The following is a 22,992-nucleotide window of genomic DNA, read 5'->3' as shown; positions in this document are numbered from 1 at the left end:
GAGTCAGAGGAGGAGATGTGATGACAGAAGCAGAGGTAGGAGCAATGTGCTTTGGGGACAGAGGAAGGGGCCATGAGCCAAGGAATGCTGGCGGCCTCGAAAAAGCTAGCAAAAGCAAGAAAACATTCTCCCCTAGAGTCTCCAGAAGGAACCAGCCCGGCCAACACCTTGACTTTAGACTTTTGACTTCCAGAAATGTAAGAGAATAAAGTTCTGTTGTTTTAGCCACCCACTTTGAGGTGATTTGTCACTGCAGACCCAAGAAAGTCATACATGGGGTCTTCTTGGAGATTGGGAATGTGCCTCTGTGCTCCCTAGCTGGGGTGCCCTTGGCCTTCCCCACAGTGTACCCACCCCAAGCTGTTCAAGGCCAGGGGAAGGCCTGGTCCCTGTCCACTCCAGGCCTCAGGGATTCATGCAGATGAGCCATGTGGTTGTCTATATTATGATGGATTCTGGGCCAGTCCGAGGGAGATGGGAAGGGCTCCAATAGCCTCCTACCCCTGGGGAGTTCTCAGAAGGCAGAGGAAGGCCCAACACTAATGTATCCCACGCAAAGTGAGCTGCACTTTGCACTACTGAAGACACGCAGCAAACAGTGTGTGTGTGTGTGTGTGTTGGGCAGGGCCAGAGCAATGAATTCTACCTTGGGTGAGAGGACAGGTCTAAGACAGGCCCAGAAGAACAGGTACAATCCAGATAGAGGGAGGCAAACCAGGCCAGGAGATTGAAAGCCAGCAGGTGTTAAGCACCTACTGAATGCCTGGCACAGTACTGAATCTTCTATAAGGACCTTATTAAGTGGAGGCCGTTAGCAACCCCATTTCACGGGTTATCTAAGGTCATAATCACTACATTACAGACTGAAGACTGGACCCAGGTCTGTCCTGCCCCACAGTCTGAGCACTGAGTGCTCCTGGGGTCTGTCTCTCCTCAGACTTGTTTCTGGGTGTCCTGTGCTGGGGGAGGGCACTTCAGTGAGAGAAGACAGCCCCAGCTGGAGGCTGGGGACCAGAGCAGGCATGTGACAGAAGATGAATCTAGATGGAACCTCTCAGACAGGCTGTGGTGACTGAAAGGCTAAGGGGGGCAGCAGGGGCCATGTGCTGGGGCTCCTGGGTGGCCAGCTCAATGGTGTCCTCAGCCTGGGGAGAAACGAGAGGGGGTGGGGTCAAGAGGCAGAATGGATGTCCAGCAGGCAAGCAGGCAAAGGGCTCCGGCCCTGAACTCCATGGCCATGACCTCTGCAGGCTGGAAGGGAGGTCTACGGTGACAGCCAGATGGGGACTCGGGGGACTCAGCCCTTTATTTCACCTGCAGGTGCAGCTGACTCTGTGAGAACAACGGCCCAAGCCAGACAGCCATGGGTTGTGCACTGGGAACCAAGAAAGCTGGGTCTACCTCCTACCAGGAGGGCAGGTGGCCAAGCTTCTCCCCTCTGGCTCAGCAGCTCCACTGGGCTGCCGTGAAAACAGCTGTCCGTGAGGCCATCTCAAGGACCAGGTGCATCCCATCCCTCCTGTGTGCATTTCCTGGGGTGCCAAAGCATATTACCACAAACTGGGTCACTATAAAAACAACAGAAATTTCTCTTCTCACAGTTCTGGAAACCAGAAGTCTGAAATCAAGTACCTCTCTGTCTATCCCTCAGCCCACTCTAAATTCAAAATGGTTTCATCTCGAGATTCTTAGCTAATCACATCTGCAAAGACCTATTTCCAAATCAGGTCACTTTCTGAGATTCCAAATGGTTACAAATGTAGGGTACGCTATCCAACCCACTACACCATCCTTTCGACAATCCCATGAAGGAGGCCTCAGAATCCTACAGTATAAATGAGGACATGGGCTCAGAAAGTGAAAAGACCTTCAGGGCAGAGCAGTGTCTCTAAATCCAGAACCCTAATACTCTCCGCTCCACTCCACAATGCCATCTATGCAAGAGCTCCGCACATGATGCCAGCTTGGGAGGCTGGGCCCTGAGGCGGATATGGTGGAGGTCAGGTTAGGCTTGGAGTCAGAATACGGGGGACCAGGTTGTGCTGCCTTATTTTAGGGTAGCTACTTTCCCTCTCCGGACCTGTTTGCCCACCTCTAAAATTGGGCATTACAGAGAGAGGAAAGAAATGTTTACAATTCAAATATCCAACAGTGGACTCATACCTGTAATATGTAAAAATACACAAAGAGCCCCTAAAGGAAAAGAAGACAACCCAACAGAAAAGTGAGAGGGGGGAAAATCTTGAAGGGGAACTTTAGAGAAGATATCCAATGACAATAAACATATGAAAGTACATTTAACTCGTCATCAGGGACATGCAAACCACCATAAGCTATCAAAATGAGAAAAGATGGAAAGTGCAAAGTGTTGGCGAGGATATAAACTCTCATCCAGGACTTCCCTGGTGATCCAGTGGTAAAAAATCTGCCTTCCAATGCAGGGGACGTGGGTTCAATCCCTGGTTGAGGAACTAAGATCCCAAATGCCACAGGGCAACTAAGCCAGTGTGCCGCAACTAATGAGGTCGTGCGCCTCAAGAGAACCTGCATGCCACAACTACAGAGCCCATGCACTCCGGAGCCCCACGCACAACAGCTAGAGAGAGAAAACCCACACACAACAACTAGAGAGAAGCCTGAGAACCACAACCAGAGAGAAACCGGAGGAGACCGCGCACCATAATGAAAGATCTCGCATGCCTCAGCAAAGATCCCTTGTGGTGCAACTAAGACACGACACAGCCAAAAAAAAATAAGGAAAATAAATAAATAAAATAAATAAATATTAAACTCGCATCCACTGCTGGAATGAAGTGCAACCACTTTGGAGATGTTGTTAGGAAATATCTGCCAAAGCTGAATATACACATACCTTTTAATTCAACAATTCTACTCAAGGGTTTCTGTGAAATAGAAGATAAAATATTTGGAAGTGAAATGAAATGAAAAACTTGGAAACCTCTAAAATACCCATCAAGAGTAGAACTGATCATAGAATTCAATTCACACAATAGAGTCCTGTAGAGCAATGAGACTCAACAAACTATAACTACATTTAACAGTTTGGATGAATCTCACAAATATAAAGACACGAAAGATTGACAACTGGAAATAAATTCTATTTATGGAATATTCAGAATCTAATCTAAGTTGTCAAAAGTGAAGATGGCGGTTTCTGTTGGGTGTTGGTGATAGGAAGGAGGTGTGAGTGGGACCTCTGGGGTATTGGTCATCTGTTGCGTAAGTATGTGAAGGTTCATCCAACTTACGAAAACAGCATGAATAGATTCTTTTGTATGTATGTTATACTTAAATAAAAACTTTAAGGTATGCCTCATAAAAAGATGCTGTTTGAGGGTGCTGCCAGTAGATGCCCTTATGTGCAAGGGGCTTAGGAAGGGGCTATCCTGGGGGACACTGCCAAGGAATTGAGCCCAGGAAGACATGTGGAGGGAGGAAATGGGAAGTCCCAGGGGTCTCCACAAAGACAGTAGAGGCAACACAGTCCCTCCCCTAGGGAAACTGAGGCCCTGAGAACAGGCAAGGGAAGAACAGAAATGACCTTACTCACTTGGCAGATGGCCTTTCCTGTCGAGAAGTCCCCAGCACACAGCATGTCCTCATGCACGGAGAAGTTCTTGCCTTTTCTAAGTCCGTAAAATATATTACAAAACTTGTTCTCAATGAAGCCCACCTTACCCTCCTGGAGATGGAAGGGTTCGAGCAGAGGCGCTGCGAGGATAAGGAGGAAATCAGTGAAGGGTGCTGTGGCTTAGCTACAGGCTACTCTGCCTTACTGTTCACCACTTCAACATGGACTTTTCTCAGCACAGTTGAGCCTTCAGCACTGTTTCAGTCTTCTACCTATGCCTAGTAAGCCCTCCCCCTTTTCTCAAACTTTTCCAAACTCATCCTATTCCCTCCACCTCCCTCATAGCAATAGACCACACCTCTCCTATTCTACAAAGGAAAAAGGCAAATCCCACCAACACATGCCACTCAGTGGTGCTTAGCAACCATTCACCAACCTACCTACCCTTTCACAGACCATCCAATCCACTCTCCATTTGTCTATCATTAACCTTTCTATCCATCCACCAATTCCTCTATCCATCTACCTATCTTTCCTCTTTCCTCATGTCCCATTCATCCACTCACGCTTCCATCCATTTGCCCATTTACCCATCTTTTGATCCATCTCCACTCACTCCAACTATCTCTGCCTACCATCCTTTCACCCACCCATCCATCTTTCCTTCCACCCACTCATCCTCCCACCTACCCTTCACCCATCCACCCTCTCATCCAATCACTCATTTATTCCTCTGTCCTTGTGTTCAGTATCTTTTAGACACTAATGATACACAGGAACATTCTTAGTTGGGGGAGACAGGGATACCGAGCAGGGCCCTGAGGGGCTCCTGGGCACAAAGGCTTTCTGTGTCCCCCATTTCTTTGATTACAGGAAATAGACTTCATTCAGCCTCCATGACCTTCTCTGAGTTCCAAGGGGCAGATTCAAGCAGTTGTTAATCAGGGAAGGGAGGGGATGCGAGACCAGTGAGAAACAGTCAAGAGAAACACAGTGCAGCCCTGGGGCAAGGTCCTGGCTCCCCAACAATGGATATACAAAACAATTTCTTTGAGCTGTTTTGCAGATACTGAAACCCCCTCCAGGTGGGAGAAGTTAATGATTAACAATGGTATGCTGCCCACAAGCATGTAGACCCCAGACCAGTTGGAACCTGAAGGTTGATGATGCTGACTCTTACTTACCTCACCCCCACCTCATCAGCAGAACGTCCAAGAGCTGATCATGCCCTCTTTGAACCATTACTATGAAACTTCTCACTATCCTCTCCAAGAAGAGACACAGTTTTTCGAGGCAGGAGCCCACTGTGTCCCCGTTTGCCTGGCAAAGTAATAAAGCTATCCTTTTCTACTTCACCCAAAACTCTGTCTCCAAGATTCTATTTAGCACTGGTGTACAGGGAAGCTGAGCTTTTTGTATCAACAGGGTAAATGAAGTAAATAAGTAGAATTGTTTGAGATCTAATAAGTGGTGTAAAGGAAATAAAACAGGGACATATGCTCTTAGAGGTTGCCTGTTTTAGCTCATATGATCAAGTAAAACTCCTCAGAGGAACAGCTGAGTTGTACATGTGAAGAAGTGAGTCATGCCAAGGTTAGCAGGGAGAGCGAGCGAGGCCAGGGAGGCAGCCAAGGTGAAGGCCTGAGGTGGCGAAGGCCTTGGCGTTTTCAAGCAGGAAGGAGGCCTGCTGGCTGGGATGGTGTGGGTGAGGGATGTAGTAGGAGATGAGCAGAGAGGAATTGGGGCCAACATTACACAGGGCCTGAGAGCCAAGGCAGGGAGTTACGACTTTTTTCTAGGTATAAATGAGAAGGCACTGAGGGTAATGAGCAGGGAACTGGCATGACTCCTGCTTTAAAGAAAACACTCAGACAGCTATGTGGAGACTAAAGTATAGCACACAGGGTGGGATCTCAGAGACCAGTCTGGAGGTACAGGCAAGCAATTATGGTCTATAGGACCAGGGTGGCAGCAGTGGGGTACCTACCAGGCGCCTGGCCCTGCCCGGGCCACAGGCTGGGATATTAAAACAAGAAAGACAGGGTTTCTGTCCTCAAGGAGGGACAGTCTCTGTGTGTTTGTGTGTGTGTGTGTGTGTGTGTGTGTGTGTGTGTGTGTGTGCGTGAGAAGTGTGGTGTATGTGTGGTGTGTATGTGGTGTGTGTGTGGTGTGAGAATGCTGGGAACCTGGTTGTTTGTCCTATGATTAGGGAGTGTTCATGACATACTAGTAGGCAAGGGCCAGGGATGCTGGCACTTCCCACCCAAGGAAGACAGGGTCTGTTCAAAATGCCTGTAGCGCCTCTGTTGAGAAACACGGTACCAAATGATGACCCTACAAATAATTAAAATATATATTCTTTTTCCCCTTAATTTTGTACCATAAGCATTTCCCCCAACCATAAATACTCCTTTCTTTAACAAAGACTCTGGCTCATAAGTCTTTGCCTACATTTCTCCTCCTTCAATCTTAAAAAACATAATTTTTTTCCTGCGTTATGCAGTGCACCTAAAAAGCTTCCAAAGTAGATAGCTGAGCTGCGTTGGGAGAAGAGCAAAGTGAGGTTCAGAGAGTGAAACACTCTTAAGTCATAATCATTCTAACTTCATCAGGCAGGCTCAGAGGTCAGAAGTCATACGTGTGTTTTCCTTCCACTTTTCCCAAGCTCCTCTTGTGGCAATGGGAAATCAGGGTGTTTGTTTGTCAATGGCCTGCAATGGACCAGGCCCCAAGCATGACCTTTGAGTTGAATCAAGTCATCTCAGATCCATGGTTGATTAAAAGCTTGGAATCCAGAACCAGAAAGACTTCAAGAACCCAGAATCTTGATTCCAAAAGTCAAAGATTCCCAGACTTTCAGTGTAAACCTTTGCACTTAGGGAACACTGAAGCTTTACAGTCACACACTTTCAGAACTAGAACGAGAATGGTCCACTCCTCTAGAAATGACACTTAGTGGGCCAAGGTCCAGTGCCTCTTTGCTTGGGGACCCCTCAGGAGGAGCCACACCTCCCTTCTTCCCTCCTTTGTCCTTCTCCCCTTCCTCCTCCCCACCCTCATCTGCCCTCAACCCGACTCTCCTACACCCTCTCACTTTCCTCGTTGAGCATCCCCCAGCCAGTTATCCAGCAGGATGAGTTACTGGGTAGCTGCATGCCAGGGACTGGGAGGCAGGCGGGGATGATGTAGGAGGTGAAATTCACAGGAAAGAGCAGCTGCAACATGGCTATGTCACTCCCGAAGGGATGTAACTTCTCAAAGTCTGGGTGCATGATAATCCAGCTCAGTGACATCTCTTGGGTGTGCTGGGTGTGCTGGTGCAGCTGGGTGCTTCCTAACAGAACCCGGTAGTTCTCCGGGGCATGAGATTTTCTGGAGGAAGAAGGGCACATTGTCACCGTCATCTCTGCGTGTGGGCTAGCTCTTTCCCTGCATCCTCATCTAACTGCCCACAGGCCTCTACCCCACATGATGCTAGACAGCTTTTATCTCCCCATTTCTAGCGTTCAGGAGTCCTTCTTTCTTGGGGCTAATTGCTATTCTACTTACAACCTCAGACACACGGCTTCTCCATCACACACTAGAATCAGAGGAGCATTGAATCCTTGTGCTGGAAAGATCCCTGGTGGCGTATCAAATGAAGGTCTTTGACTGTACACAGGAGGAGTTCTGGCTCAATCCCAGCTCTAACTTTACCCTTCCCAAGACCCCCTACAGTCCGCCTTCTGGCCCCACACTCTCCCTGACCTCTCCTTTCTTTAAACACCTTCCTGCCCAAGGGCTGCTTCTCCACCTAGTTATAAGGACTCACAACAGACTTGTTAAATAAATGAGCAAATGAGTGCAGGAAACAGAACCTTGCCTTGTTCCCTGAACGCAGGTGCTGAGACTTCCCACCTCCCTGACTGTTTGCACGGCTCATCCACCTGGAGACCCACTCATGCTCCCCTTGCCCAAACCCTTCCCCTCCAGCAAGCCCCTCGCTCTGCATAGCCCTTCTCCGGAACCCCCAGCCCATGCACCTGCCCTTCTCACCCATGTTGGGCCTTCTCTTGTGACAGGATGGAGACAGGGTGAGGTGGGGACTTGCCACCCCTGATGTCACAAAGGGGCTTGCATGGATCGTCGTATGGAGTAGGCGCCAATAGGACTCTAATCTCCGAAAGTTCCAGCTCCCAGACCTGGGCTGTGATGCCCCAGCTCCCTGGGGACCCCTCCTCATCTGTGCAGACCTAGGCACTGAGCCAGGCCCAGGACAGCCAGGGGAATTAGACTCCTGAGCAGCCATGTCACTCTCCCAGGGAGCCCCAGTTCCCACCTATGCGGCCTGGCACCATGGCTCCCCACAACGCACACCAGCGGCCGTGACTACTCCTGGGCACACAGCTGTGCAGGAGTAATAAGAAGAATTGCCCAGCTGCTGGCCAGACATGCGGTCCCAGGGCCCTGCCTAGAATCTGACAGCTGGAAACGTGGGCACGTTAAGAAGAAGCTGTGATCTGAGATCGGTCCGCACTGCATGGCAGCCAGGATGGACACTGCCACTCTCCTGAGGCACATCTGTGTTGAAGGACAGGCACAGGGGCTGACGGCAGAGCATGAGGCGGATCTGAGCAGGTGAGCAAGGAGGACAGTCCAGGTGGAGGGTACACAGGCCAAAGGCAGGAATGACATGCATCTGAAGGCCACAGACTGCCCCAGAGAAAAGCCCAGAGGAGCTGACGTGGGATGCCCATCACCCCTCTTCTCCTCTTCCCCCATATCCCCCTCCCCTGCCAGTGCCTGTGCTGGCACCCTGGAAGGAGGACTTACTTCAGAAAGCAGTGGGCAGTGGAAACGACCCAGTGAGAGTTAATGAGGACAGCTCCACAGACGTGTGAGCCCTGGTACTGCAAGCTGGCCTGCCATGGCCACTGGCCAGCCACCACGTCCTGGCCACCGTAGATCTTCCCCATCACCTTGGGTTTCCCGCACACTGTGGAGACTCCCCTGCCACCTACGAAAGAGACACTAGTAGTACCCCAAATGCCACTACCAGGAAGGCCCTGTCCACTTCATAGATGGGAAAACCAAGGCCAAGCGTCCAGTGGCCTAGCCAAAATGACAGCGCTACCTGGACTCTACTTTCACTGGCTGCCCCTGAGAATTGGACAGAGCAAGCCCTGTGGGGATGAGGACCCAGAGGTCTGGTGGGATGGGGCAAGGGGGGACCTAGGGTAGCCACGGCAGCTCACAGCAGCATCTGCAGGGAGAAGGACATCCCCGAGTGGGGCTGCCAAGGGCTGGGCACGTCACAGACCTTATTTCCCTCAACTAGCACACCTCAGTGCCTACTCTTGTAGATCAAAGAGCTAAAGGTCTCAGAAGTTGCCAACATTACTTGCTCAAGATCATGGCTTCTAAGGGCCTGTGCCTCCTCCCTGTCACCCCAGTGTCTTAGGGAGGGAGATTTGCAGTCTGTGGTGCTGTGTGAGCTGGGGAAAGTCATTCCCCCTCTCTGACTCAGGATTCTACATTTCTAAAAGAAGAGGGAGTGGGCTAATGAAGACAGCCCTGGCTCTAGGACTCACACCTGGGAGGGCAGGGGGCGTGCCCAGGCCCCCTGAGAGCAGGCATCTTGGTCTAGGGCCTGTGCTCCCAGGGCCTCACGGAGGGGAATGAGACCCGCGGCCCTGGACTCAGGGCCACTCGTTCATCAGTCCTGGTGCTTCCCTCCACCCAGCCACCCAGCCTCAGGGTCAGACCCTGCTATGTCCCCACTTGCACAGTCCCACAGAGGTCCCACAGTCCCACAGAGGCACTTCCCACCCAGAGGCTCCACAGTGGGGAGGCGGTGACCCACCTGTGTTGAGGGGGTCTCTGGGCTGCCTGGTTGCTGGCCAGGGCAGGGAAAGGATGAAATTCAGTGACTCAGGGCACCCAGGCCCTGGTCACAGCCGGCCCCCTCAGGCCCTGCAGTTTAGGCCATTTCAGCCCTCAACAGAGGCCCCGACGCACCTGTGGCTCCCGGGGCCAGCCGCTGCGCTTCCGGAGTCGGAGCGCTGCCCTCCACCGCCCCGCCCGCGCCTGGAGCCCAGCCGGGGGCGGCCGTGGCCGTGGCCAGGGACCCTCGCAGCTCCAGGGTGGCCACGGGCAGCAGCAGCAGCCAGAGAAGGGCCACAGGCTGGCCTCGGCCTTGGGCGATCCACGCCTCCGTGCCCATTGCCAGGGTTGCTGACTCCCGCCTGACCCCAGCCTGGCCCCGCCTGACCTTGCCCTGACCCCACCTCAGCCCAGCCCTCAGCCCACCCTGACCTTCTTCATAACCTTTTAAACAACTCTACTAAGATATAATTTATATACCATGAAGTTCACTTATTATTATACAAGGGACAATTCAATGATTTTCTGTACATTTTTTAAATTTTATTTATTTATTTATATTTAAATAAACTTTTTGTTTTAGATTTATGAAAAAGTTGCAAAGACAGTACAAGGAGTTCCAAGGTCCCCGTCACCCACTTTCCCCTAATATTAAGATGGCACATTTGTCGCAACTAGTGAGCCAATATTGGGACATTAATATTAACTGAGGTCCATTCTTTCTTTTTTTAAATTTTTTTAAGCTTAAGGTGTATAGCATAATGATTTGACTTCCATGCATCATGAAATGATCATCAGAATAAATTTAGTGAACATCCATCATCCCACATAGACACAAAATTAAAGAAATGGAAAAAAAAATTTTTCCTTGTGATGAGAACTCTTAGGATTTACTCTATCAACTGTCATGTATAACATACGGCAGTGTTAATTATATTTATCATGTTGTCCGTTACATCCCTAGTACTTATTTATCGCATAACTGGGAGTTTGTACCTTTGACTGCAGCTAACCAATTCTCCCTCCCCCAGTCTCCGGCCTCTGGTAACCACAAATCCGATCTCTTTTCCTATGAATTTGTTTGTTTTTGAAGTATAATTGATGTACAATGAAATGCTATGTTAGTTCCTGTTACACAACATAGTGATTGGTTATTTCTGTACATTTCAAAATGATAAGTATAGTTATGATATGTCACCATACAAATATATCACATAATTATTGACTATATTCCCCACAGTGTACATTTCATACTCATTTATTTTGCAACTGAAATTTTGTACCTCTTCATCTCCCTCACCTATTGCTTTCTTTCCCCCAACACTCTCCTGTCTGGCAAGCACCTGTTTGTTCTCTGTATCTATAACTCTGTCTCTGTTTTGTTAGGTTTCTTCATTTGTTTTACTTTTTAGATTGCATATATAAGTGTAATCATACAGTACTTGCCTTTGTCTGACTTACTTCACTTAACATAATACCCTCACGGTCCATCCATGTTGTTGCAAACAGCAAGATCCCGTTCTTTATCAGATATGTGATTTGCAAGATCTTCTCCAAGTCTGTAGCTTGTTTATTCATTCTTTCAACAGTGGTGCTCAAAGAGCAAAAGTTTTTAATTTTGATGAAGTCTAATTTACTAATCTTTTCTTGTATGGATCATGTTTTTGATGTTATATCTAATAGATCATGAAGAGTTTCTTCTATGTTTTCTTTGAGAAGTTTTAGGGGTTGTTTCTTACATGTGGATCTGTGATCAAGTTTTAGTTCATTTTTGTCTAGTGTGATGTAAGTTTCTGTTTCTTTGCTTTGGGTTTTTCCTGTGGATATCCATTTATCCCTGCACCTTTCCTTGGTTAAAAAAAGAAAGGTTAGTCTTTCTTGTATTGAATTGTCTTGGGACCTCTGTTGAAAATCAATTCATAATAAAAATTGTTTTATTTCTGGACTCTTAATTCTGTGCCATTGAACTGTATTCCTTTCCTTGTGCCTGAAACCCACTGTCTAGATTAATACGTATTATAGTAAAATTTGACGTCAGGTGGTGAAAGTTCTCCAGCTTTATTCTTTTGCCAAACTGTTTAGGCTATTCTGCATCTTTTGCATTTCCATATGAATTTTAGGATCAGCTGTCAAATTCTACACAAAAAGAGCCTGCTAGAATATTCACAGGGACTGCATTGAATTTATAGATCAATCTGAGGAGAATTGCTTTCTTTTTTTTACTTAAAAATTTATTTATTTATTTATTTATCTAATTTTGGTTGCTTTGTGTCTTCGTTGCTGCGTGTGGGCTTTCTCTAGTTGTGGTGAGTGGGGGCTACTCTTGGTTGCAACGTGCAGGCTTCTCATTGTGGTGGCTTCTCTTGTTGTGGAGCATGGGCTCTAGGCACGTGGGCTCTAGTAGTTGTGGCACACGGCTCAGTAGCTGTGGCTCACCGTCTTTAGAGCGCTGGCTTGTAGTTGTGCCTCATGGGCTTAGTTGCTCTGCGACATGTGGGATCTTCCTGGACCAGAGCTCGAACCTGTGTCCCCTGCATTGGCAGGAGGATTCGTAACCACTGCACCACCAGGGAAGTCCAAGAATTGCTTTCTTGATAATATGAAGTCTCCTGATCTATGAACAAGAAATGTTTCTGTTTATATAGATCTTTAATTTCTCTCAGCAATGTTTTGTAGTTTTCAGTGTACAGCTCTTGCAGCTCTTTATGAAATTTATTTCTAAGTATTTTATTCTTTTCCATGCTACTGTGAATGAAATCATTTTGTTAATTTCCTTTTCATATTTTTGTACTTAGTATATAGAAATGAAATTTATTTTTATAAGAAATGTTTCCTGTGACCTTCTTAAACTTGTTTATTCATTCTAGTCTGTTTTGTTTTGTTGTATTTTGTTTTGGTGGGATCATTGGTGTTTTCTAACACATAGGATCATGTCCTCTGTAATAAAAGTTCTAATTCTGCCATTTAAAGTTGGATGCCTTTAATTTCTTCTTTCTCTCCTACCTTCTTTTTTTTCTTTTTCCCTTCTTTCCTTCCTTCCTTCCTTCCCACCTTTCTTTCCTCCACTTCTTAGAGACTATATTTTAAGGACCTTGCTTTTCAAATATGGTCTATCAATCTTTGTCTTTAACTTTGTTTCATCTATTCACATTCAATGTGATTATTGATATGGTTGGAATTACATTTTCCACTTTGGTATTTGTTTTCTGTATGTCTCTTATCTTTCCCCCCACTTTTGAGACAGGCTGGGACCTGGGACCCTTTGCTGCAGTGCTACAGCAGATTTCTATAAACTGGTGTATGCATGGGTGAGAGTCCCACCTGTGGGTTAGGTTCCTACAGATGAAATACAACTGTCTGGTTTCCAGGCTCGATCACCCCGGTGGGCAGTGGACAGGGTGCACCCTCCTTCAGTGGCCCTTTCTGAAAGCTTGCAGGTTGGTGCCTGAAGAGACAACTGCAGGGTCAGGTTGAAATGGCAATCTCTCTCTTTCTCTTTCTCTTTCTCTTTTACAGTCTTTTCTGTCCCTCCTCCCTTTACCTCTCCCTTGGTCCTTATACCTGCACTCCCATCCCCTTTATCCTGAAAACTTCTTGTTTGTGTCTAAGTTTTTGTCATTGGTATCTTTGTTTTATGAGTTTTGTCTGTCCAACTGCTCCTACAAGTCTCTGCTAACATTGTGGGCATGGTGAAGCTCTTAAACCCTGAAATACAAACGGCTCCCACATTGTCTGAGACTCGACTCCAGCCTTGGGTTACTTAGTGGGATTTTAAAGAACAAAAAAAGAAGAGAGGGGCTTGCACCTCTCTCCTCTGCCTTTGCAATGTAACTATTCTGCCTGGACTCTCAGAGACTCCCTGATCCATCTGTAGTCCCCCAGACTGAGGGGAAAAAAGAGACCTTTTTAAATTCAAGCAGGAAAACTAAGAGATCTCTGATTTTGTAAAAATTAACTTGTGTGGCTTAAGCTTGTGGGTTTAATTAATACAGACCTGTCTGTATTATCAACATTAAGTATAATACTTCTATCGTACCTAGGGTTACTGGAAGTCAATAAGTGCATATTGTTTCTGTGATAAAATCTGTTAGCAAGGAAAATAACCTGATATGATTAAACTTTTAAGTAAATATGACTGGATAAGAGCTTTTTAGTAAACTCAATGGGAATAATCATGTTTTCAAAATGTCCATCTAGAACAGTCCCTCCAAATTTTGGTAACTTGAAACTAAATTAAGTTAAATGATAGGAATCCATTGAGTATCCAGGCCGTTTCAAATAAGATGAAATATTGGAACATCAATTGCTAAACAGGTCTAAATTTACCTACTTTTGTTTTCTTGTGAGAGGGAAAGTAAGGATGTTTGGGTTTATTAGACACATATCTTACATCACATTAAGGAAAGAAATTGTGCTTTGGGAAGATACATGGGATCTTCCCAAGAGTTTATGGGATATTCCAATCAGGGAATGCTAATGGAAAAGACATTTCATTGTGACATAAGGAAGGTAGGATGTGTGCTTTCAGAAAAGAAGGTATGTGGAATGGAAATGTATTTTGTTAAATGGAAAAATGTGATTTTGTCCTACAGCTGGTTATTTCTGAATGGAAAAAAGAAGGGACAAAATATGGCTACAGAAAGTTACAGAAGATTTGCAGAAAAGGAACACTGAGAAGAGAATGTTTTATGTGGTTGGAATTTTCTAAGGTTGGATTAAATTTAATTAGGTAACCGGATTTTATCAAGAGTAGGCTGATATAAGACTGGATTTGGTTTCTTTCTCTCATAAGAGAACAAAGATTTCCTCGAATGCTCCTTTTGATAACAGATTGTGTGAGTTTCTGTGCCTTTAAGTGATCTGCATTTACTTTTGGAATCCCTTTTTTTTTTTTTTTTTCACCTTAGCTCAAGGAATAATTGTTTCACAGCAGCCTATGATTCTATTTGACTGGATGTTTGAAAACTTTTGGAAATTTTTGACAGATTTCCCAAATATCAAATTCTAATTGAAATTCTTTTGACTTCCAGTTAACTTTGGGATGCTTCATGGGGCCCCTGGAGCCTCCCAAAGAGAGATCCTAAACTAATTGGGTTCATCTGGTGTGTTAAATTACATGGGAAACATTGTCTAAACTCATTGTTGCCTGTGTCAGATGGAATCATCAGGCTCTCCCCAGTTTTATCAGAGCTGTCAAACAGAGAGGGGAAAGGGTTTTAGGTTTTTCTGCTGTCTAGTCTCTCACCTTATTCTATGTCCAAAAAAAATCCCCTGTGGGAATACTCCCAACGTAGGCCCTTAGGTCCTGACCCCAATGGCATTTTCCATTGCACCCAACTCCAATTCCTCCAGGAGTTCCTTTTTTGCACCTCTAGGACCCCTTTCACTCAAGGCCTTGGCAGCCCATACCTTGTTACAGATCACCTATTGGGTGGCCACTTCCAAGCAGCCCACATCCTAGGTTTTATAGATGCTCAAACTCGAGGAATACCCCCAGCATAGGGAAACGTTATAGGACAAAAGCCTCCTGGTAAATGTCTCTGGGACACTGGACTTCATTTCTAGGAGCACTTTTTCTCGGTTGCATGTTATTCAACATGGGATGATCCTCTTCTAAGCCAGAAGAAACACCTCTGGAGAGTATCCTTAAAAATTGGAAACTTTCAAAATAGACGGGCTGAAAAGGGAAACATTTAAACTCGATTGTAACATTGCCTGGCCCTTGTATAAGTCGGGGAATGGAGAAAAATGGTCTGAAAATGGGTCTCTATAATACCGTGTTGCAGTTGGATCTCTGCTGTTGCAGGACAGGAAAATGGACTGAGGCTCCCTATGTTCAAGCCTTCATGGTCCTGGGAATTCCCTGGCGGTCCAGTGGTTAGAATTCTGAGCTGTCACTGCTGAGGGCATGTGTTCGATCCCTGGTCGGGGAACTAAAATCCCACAAACCACATGGGGCTGCCCCCACCCCCCAAAATAAACCTTCATGGTCCTTTACCAAAACCCCGCTCTATGGGTCTCCTGTAATCAAAAGCCTGGGGAATCAGAAACACTCCCGACATTTTCAATGATCCCCTTCTAGCTTTCTCCGACTCTCAGGGGGGAAACCAAGCTTCACCTGCTTCCCCGGGGCCACCTACTCCTCCGGGTCCCTCTGACCAATCCCAGTCTCTGCCTCCTTATGTCCCTTTATATCCTCCGTCGCCCCAGGAGGGAGAGACTAGTCCCTCCAGGGTAACTCGTAGTGGAACTTCCTGTCGCCCAGGATCAGGTTCAAAGTTAGCCCCCACCTCTGCCCCACAAGGCCTTTACCCCTTCAGGAATCAGCTGATGGAAACTGAAGCACTACTGGAGTGCATGTCCCCCTCTCAATGAGAGACTTAGGAATTTGTAAGGAGAATTTTGACAGGTTCTCAGAGGACCCTGACAAGATTAGGGACGAATTTATCAGGCTGCGGTTGACATTCTCTCTCACCTGGCAGGACATCATGGTTATTCTGGCCTACTGTTGCACCCCAGATGAAAGGGAGCGTATACTGAGAAAGGCCAGGTAACACTCAGATGGCCTATTGGTCACCAATCCACACCGCCAAATTTTTCAGGTGGGTGGGGATCCAGTCCCAGAACATGACCCACACGGGGACTATGAAGATCATGTAGGCCAGGCTAGGATGAGACATTACATTACTTGTCTATCAGAAGGACTGAAAAGGTGTATGGTGAAGCCTGTAAATTATGATAAGGTCCGAGAAGTTGGAAAGGAAAAAGATGAAAACCCAACAGTCTTCCTGAGCCGAGTGACAGAGGCATTCAGGAAGTACACCAGTACAGACCCTGAGTCCGCAGAAGGGAGGACACTATTGGCCATGAATTTTATCACCCAGGCTACTCCTGATTATCAGGAGAAAATTACAAAACTTGAGTCTGGGCCCCAAACCCCACTGTCAACCTTGGTAGAGGAGGCTTTCAAGGTCTATAACAACCGCGACTTAATGGAGGAGTCCAATAAGGATAAGAGGCTAAAACAGAAAACACAACTTTTGGCTGCTCTGATCCACCCACCATCTCGAAGGGACGCTGGAGGGCCAAGAAGCCTGGACAGACTGCCAAGAAGCTGCCTGGGCTCGAACAAGTATGCCTTTTGTTGGAAGGCAGGGCGCTGGAAGGGGGAATGTCCTGAGCGCTTTCCTGTGAGACACCCAAGGGGCAAACTTGACTGGCCCCAGATCCTTACAATTCTCTCCAATGAGAGATTCCTGCACACCAACTGATGGGGCCTGAGTGCCTTCCCAGCTCCAGATCCCACTCGATCCATCCTCACCACTCCAGCAGAGCCTCGGGTCAACCTCGACGTGGCAGGTAGGAGAACTGAATTTCTTGTAGACACTGGAGCCACCTGCTCTGTTCTGACTTGGCCAGCTGCCCGCCTCTCCAACAGAGACTGTACTGTGACAGGAGTTGATAGACAGCCAAAGGTAAGGTGATTTACATCTCCCCTTGCCCACAGAGTCAGGTCCATTATTATTATTCACTCCTTTTTGTATATGCCAGAATGCCCTGTCCTCCTCCTCAGAAGAGATTTGCTAAATAAGTTAAGAGCTAGTATATTCTTAGGAGGTAGAGAATTCAAGCAGAGAATGCATCTGTTAGTAGCCCCAGACGACCCACCTGCTGGTCATCAAAATATTCCCCAAGACATTCCCCAAGAAATTAGGGAACAAGTAGATCCTGCAGTTTGGGATACCTCAGTGCCAGGAAGGGCAAAACCTGTTCCCCCAATAAACATAAAGTTAAAGCCTGGGGAAAAATACCCCAGGAAAAGATCTTTTAAAGCCTGAGGCCCTGAGGGGAATCCAACTGCTGCTCAGCAAGTTCCTAAAACACAGACTCATTAGGCCCTGCCAATCCCCTTGCAACACCCCGATCCTCCCCATTCAGAAGCCTAATGGGGAGTTTTGGTTTGTGCAAGACTTACAAGCAGTGAATGAGGCACTCATCCCTATTCACCCATTGGTGCCAAACACATACACCTTCCTCACCCAAATGCCAGGGAGCACCCAGTATTTCTCTGTTTTGGACCTCAAAGATGCACTTTTCTGTATTCCTCTACATCCTGAGTCTCAATACCTTTTTGCCTTTGAATGGAGGGACCCTGACACCCTAGAGGCTACCCAATATACGTGAACAGTGCTTCCTCAGCGATTTGGGACAGCCCCCATCTTTTGGAAACACGTTAGCAAGGGAACTGAGGGAACTGAGCCTTGAGAAGGGAACTCTGCTGCAATATGTTGATGATTTATTGATAAGTAGTGAGACCGAACAAGATTCAGATCAAAATACCATTAGGGTCCTAAATTTTCTGGCAGAAAGGCGATATAAAGTCTCTCCAACAAAGGCTCAGATCTCACAGCAGTGGGTTCAATATTTAGGATTTGTTTTGACCCCAGGGGCACAAGCCCTGGCCATAGATCAAAAAACAGCAATTAGTGCATTACCATCTCCAACCGCAAAGAGGCAACTTCGAGGCTTTCTCAGGATGGCTGTGTTCTGTTGTGTCCGGATTCCAAATTATGGCCTTATAGCAAAACCCCTATATGAGGCTCTAAAGGGAGAAGTAAGAGAACCCCTTCAGTGGAATAAGGACCACCAGTGGGCCTTTGAGACTCTAAGGACTGAATTAAGTAGAGCACCAGCACTGGAGCTTCCAAATTTGGACCAACCCTTTACCCTATACATTCACGAGAAGTCAGGGATAGCACTAGGAGTCCTGACCCAAAAGCTGGGACCAGATCAGAGAACAGGGGCCTACTTTTCAGAACAGCTGGACTCAGTGGCCCTGGGACGGCCCAGCTGCCTGCGGGCAGGAGCAGCCACAGCCCTGTTAGGTAATGGGTCTTCCAAGCTCACCCTGGGACAACATTTAGATGTGTTAACCTCTCATCAGGTACAATCTGTGCTGGAAGTCAGAGGACATTGGTTGACTGGAGGAAGGTTAACAAAATAACAGGCCCTCCTAATGGACACCCCCAACATTACCTTAAAGGTGTGCCAAACCCCAAACCCATCAACTCTGCTTCCAGTGGTCAAGAGTGGAGACCTATTGCGTCAGTGTATAGAGACCATAGAACAAACTTACTCCAGTAGGTCTGATCTTCTAGATGAGCCTCTAGACAGCCCTGAGGTCGAATGGTTTACTGATGGGAGCAGTTTTGTAGAAATGGTAAACTGAAAGGTGGTGTATGCCATAGTTAGCCTAGATGAAGTCATAGAAGCCAAGGCCCTGCCACCCCAGACATCAGCCCAAAAGGCTGAAGCAATTGCCTTAACGAGAGTTTGCAATTAGGGAAGGATAAGAAATTAAATATTTTTACTGACTTTAAGTATGGGTTCCATGTGTTCCATGCTTATGCTGCCATTTGGAAAGAAAGAGGAATGGTAATCGCTAGAAGTTCCCCCCAAAACATAAAGATTTGATTTTGACTCTTTTAGAAACAGCACAGCTCCCGACCTAGGTAGCAGTAGTCCACTGTAGGGGCCATCACAGGGAGGGGCCTTTTGTTAGCCAAGGGAACAGCAAAGCTGATCAAATTGCAAAACAGACAGCTCGATTGCAGGAACCTGAACAAGTTATGGCCCTAGTGATTGGCCCCCTGAACTCCCTAGCTCCCCCACTATTCCCCACAGGAACAAGAAAATTCTGAGAAATGGAGCTATGAGCAAGGAAGCACAGGCTGGTATAGAAAGGAGGATAGGGTGCTAATCCCTGAGGCCCAACAATGGAAACTCACTAAGAGCTTACATGATGCCACCCACTATGGGAGGGGTGCACTATGGGACTTGATGCAAAAGGCTTTTTCAGGGAAGGAGCTTAAAAGAACAATCAAACAAGTAATGCTTGCCTGGAATTTATGTGCCCCTAATAACCCACAGACCTATCTACTCCCCACTTCGTTACTCAGGCCAATTCAATGCCGGGGGACATGCCTGAGGGAAGACTGGCAGTGAGATTTCACGCAAATGCCCTCACGATCAGGATATAAATACCTTCTGGTGTCTGTTGATACTTTCACAGGATGGGTTGAAGCCTTCCCCACCCGATCTGAAAAGGCCATGGAAGTGTGTAAGTCCCTTTTAAAAGAAATAATTCCTCAGTTTGGATTTCCAAAGTCCCTCCAGAGTGATAACGGGCCCTCTTTTATAGCCAAAATCACACAGGGGCTCACAACGGCCCTAGGGATAAACTACAAGCCACTTCTTGGCACCCTCAGTCTTCAGGGAAGGTAGAGAAAATGAACAGTACTTTAAAGAAAACTTTAGTGGCATTTCCCTGGTGGTCCAGTGGTTGAGACTCCTTGCTCCCAATGCAGCAGGCCTGGGTTCAATCCCTGGTTGGGGAACTAGATCCCGCATGCCACATCTAAGAGATTCCCGCATGCCGCAAAACTCAAGATCCTGCATGCCACAGCAAAGATCCCATAGGCAGCAACTAAGACCCAGCACAGCCAAATAAATAAGTAAACAAATAAGTAAATAAATAAATCTTTTTTAAAAAATAAAGAAAACCTTAGCAAAGGTCTGCCAAGAAACTCATGAACCCTGGACCAACTTGCTTCCTATTGTACTCTTCAGGGTCTGTGTAGCCCCCAGGAGTGGTCTGAGGCTTAGCCCATTTGAAATGACCTATGGGAGGCCTTTTCTTACTACTGATGTTCTATCAGATGAGGAAGTGAACCAGACCCTGAGATATATTATTAATCTAGAACAAGTTCAGAAGGCAATCCAGGATTATGCTCACAAGGCACTGTCAGCTCCCACTAAAGATATAGAGGAAGGAGCAGTTCCTTCACAAATAAACCCTGGGGACTAAGTTCTTCTTAAAACATGGAAAGGGGGGTGCCCCAAAGACCAACAATTGCCAAGATGAAAGGGCCCTTATAAAGTAATTTTAGCCACCCCTACTGCTGTCAAACTTCAAGGGATATATATCTAGTTGCGTATATTTGTCCAGACTAAAGTTTTACCTCCAGAAACCCCACAGGTCACAACCGAAGAACAATACACCTCTGAGTCAGTGGAAAATCTGAGATACCTATTCAAAAGATAGGCACCATCGACAGGTAAGTAAAATGATGTAGTGGGTTGGACTCCTATTTGAAGCCTTAACAAGACTTGGAACCTCTCTTTTTTCCTTGGCTGATGCGGTTCTTGACAATTGTCTGGCTTTTGTCTTGCAGAACAAGATGGAGCTTGTGTGATAACTAATACTTCCTGCTGCACTTGGTTAACTAATACTTCCTGTTACACATGGATCAATGTGACAGGACAGGTAACAGTTAATATTAAGGAAATATACACCCAGGCAGAGTGGCTTCACAATTTCAACAGGGGCGATATTGCCTCCACTGTCTGGTCAACAGTTAAAAAAGAAGAAGAAGAAAGAAAGAAGCCCTCCCAAAGTTAACCTGGTTCCTTCCCTTTCCAGACCCTTTAGTGGCTATTGTTGTTCTTTCTAGCCCTTGTCTGTTTAACTTTTTGGTTAAGTTTGTGTCTTCTGGGCTCTAACAGTTTGAAGTAAGACTCATGAGGGCTCAAGGAATTCAGCCCATTCCAGTGGAGAGTGGCCCAGCTCCCTACAGGTCGTTGGAACAGTCAGCAAGGGATTTCTATACCTCTAGGGTAGGCTAGGGTCTGCAGACCCTGGCCAGCAGGAATAAGTTTCAAAAGAAGAGACCTTTGGCCCCTCACCCCTTAAGAATAAGGGTGTAGAGTCTCTCAGAGGGAAATGAGACAGGCTGGGACCTGGGACCCTTTGCAGCAGTGCTGCAGTGTTTGCATCTGGACAAACATTTCCTCAAGCCAAAAAATACAAAGAAACTATAAGGGACTAAAAATAACTGCGTGCATGCTCAGTTGGGACAAATTATGGACAAAAAATACAAAAAGACCAAAAAAGCCCAAATGCCACTTCTGAAGAGCCAGGAGAAAAAACAGGGGGTTGGGAGCAAAAACAGGGTACTGTGCATGCCCCCTGCACACAACATCACAAAGGGGTGGGCAAACCACCTAAGCCACCCCTCTGGCCCAACCCCTGGACACACCCTTACCCTCACCCCCATATAAGGAACCAGCTCACCCCCCCCTCAGGGAGCAGGTTAACAAGGGAAACTGTTGTTTGTTCTGGCTCCCCCCTTGCTGCAGCAGGGGCTCCAATAAAGCCTTGCTTGAATTTCTTGTCTGGCCTCTTATCATTTCCTATTGATTAAGGAGGGCAAGAACCCTGGTCGGTAACACTTTCACTTCTCTACTTCTTTCTTTTCCACTATATACATTTTTTTATTGTGCCCTACTAATTCCTTTGTTGATTTTGTAGCTGTATTTTTAGTTACTTACATAGTGGTTGCTGTATTAGTTGGGGTTCTCCAGAGAAACCGAACCAATAGGAATCAGGAGAGAGGGAGAGAAGAGGGAGAGAGAGAGATTGATTTTTATTATGAGGGGTTGACTCACATGATTATGGAGACTGAGAAGTCCCATGATCTGCCATCTGCAAGCTGGAGACCCAGGAAAACCAGTGGTATAATTTCAGCCTGAGTCTGAAGGTCTAAGAACCAGAGGAGGCAATGGTGTAAATCCCAGTCTAGGGGCAGAAGAAGACCAATGTCCCAACTCAACCAGGCAAATAAGAAAGAAAAAAAGGCAAATTCTTCCTTCTTCTGCCTTTTGTTCTATTCAGGCCCTCAACAGGTTGGATGATGCTCACCCACCCTGGGGAGGGCAGTCTACTGAGTCCACTGATTCAAATGCTGATTTCATGCAGAAACACCCTCACAGACACACCCAGAAATAATGTTTAATCTGGGCACCCTGTAGTGCAGTAAAATTGACACAAAGATTAACCATCATAGTTGCTATAATCATTACAATGTGCATCTTAATTTACCCGAATCTACTTTAGATTATTAAGTTTGGTAATAGAGAAACTCATCCAATATAGTTCCATTAACTTTCCCTCCTTTGTGCTGTTATTGTCATTTTTATTACATCTCTATGATATATCATCAATACAATATTTTAATTTAAACTTTATACATTCTTTAACCTTTTTAATTCAGTTAGTAGAGGATAGGGAAATATATTTATGCAGTCTTTTACAGTTACCCTTATATTTACCATTTCCTTACTCTTTATTTCCTCCTGTAAATTTGATTTAGCATCCTATATCCTTTTCTTTCATCTGGAAAGACTCTCTTTAGTATTTCTTATAAGGCAAGATTGCTAGCAATGAATTATCTCAGTCTTTGTTAATCTGAAAATACCCTTATTTCAACTTCATTTTGAAGGATAGTTTGACTGGGTATGGAATTCTTGGTTGACAGATTTTTCCTTTTAGCACTTTGAGTATTTTATCTCACTGTCCTCCATTTTTTTTTTTTTTTCTAATGAGAAGCCAGTTATTAATTGGAAGGTTGTTCCTTTATGTAAGATAAGTCCTTTTTCTCCTGCTTTCAAGATTCTCTCTTGGTCTTTATCTTTGATTT

At 46.2% G+C, this 22,992-nt stretch overlaps 1 protein-coding gene across 1 annotated transcript; it reads right to left on the bottom strand.

Moving 5' to 3' along the window:
• Positions 1-1,040: 1,040 nt before the first annotated feature.
• On the bottom strand, positions 1,041-15,941 carry LOC130708486 (serine protease 40-like). The gene is made up of 6 exons (XM_057549132.1): positions 15,930-15,941; positions 9,590-9,911; positions 8,405-8,588; positions 6,687-6,964; positions 3,572-3,732; positions 1,041-1,145 (listed from the first exon to the last, which is right to left on the bottom strand). The coding sequence occupies exons 1-6, from the start codon at positions 15,939-15,941 to the stop codon at positions 1,041-1,043; spliced, it is 1,062 nt and encodes a 353-aa protein (XP_057405115.1).
• Between the last annotated feature and the right edge of the window lie 7,051 nt (positions 15,942-22,992).

The sequence above is a fragment of the Balaenoptera acutorostrata genome, chromosome 6 (genome assembly GCF_949987535.1).
Source record: "Balaenoptera acutorostrata chromosome 6, mBalAcu1.1, whole genome shotgun sequence".
NCBI lineage: Eukaryota > Metazoa > Chordata > Mammalia > Artiodactyla > Balaenopteridae > Balaenoptera > Balaenoptera acutorostrata.
This window is presented reverse-complemented; position numbering and strand designations above follow the sequence as displayed.

Coding starts and splice junctions, on each gene's coding strand:
- LOC130708486 (XM_057549132.1), bottom strand. Junction 3,733..6,686: donor GGGGATGCTCAACGAGGAAA/GTGAGAGGGTGT, acceptor TTATCCTCGCAG/CGCCTCTGCTCGAACCCTTC. Junction 1,146..3,571: donor CAGGAAAGGCCATCTGCCAA/GTGAGTAAGGTC, acceptor GTTTCTCCCCAG/GCTGAGGACACCATTGAGCT.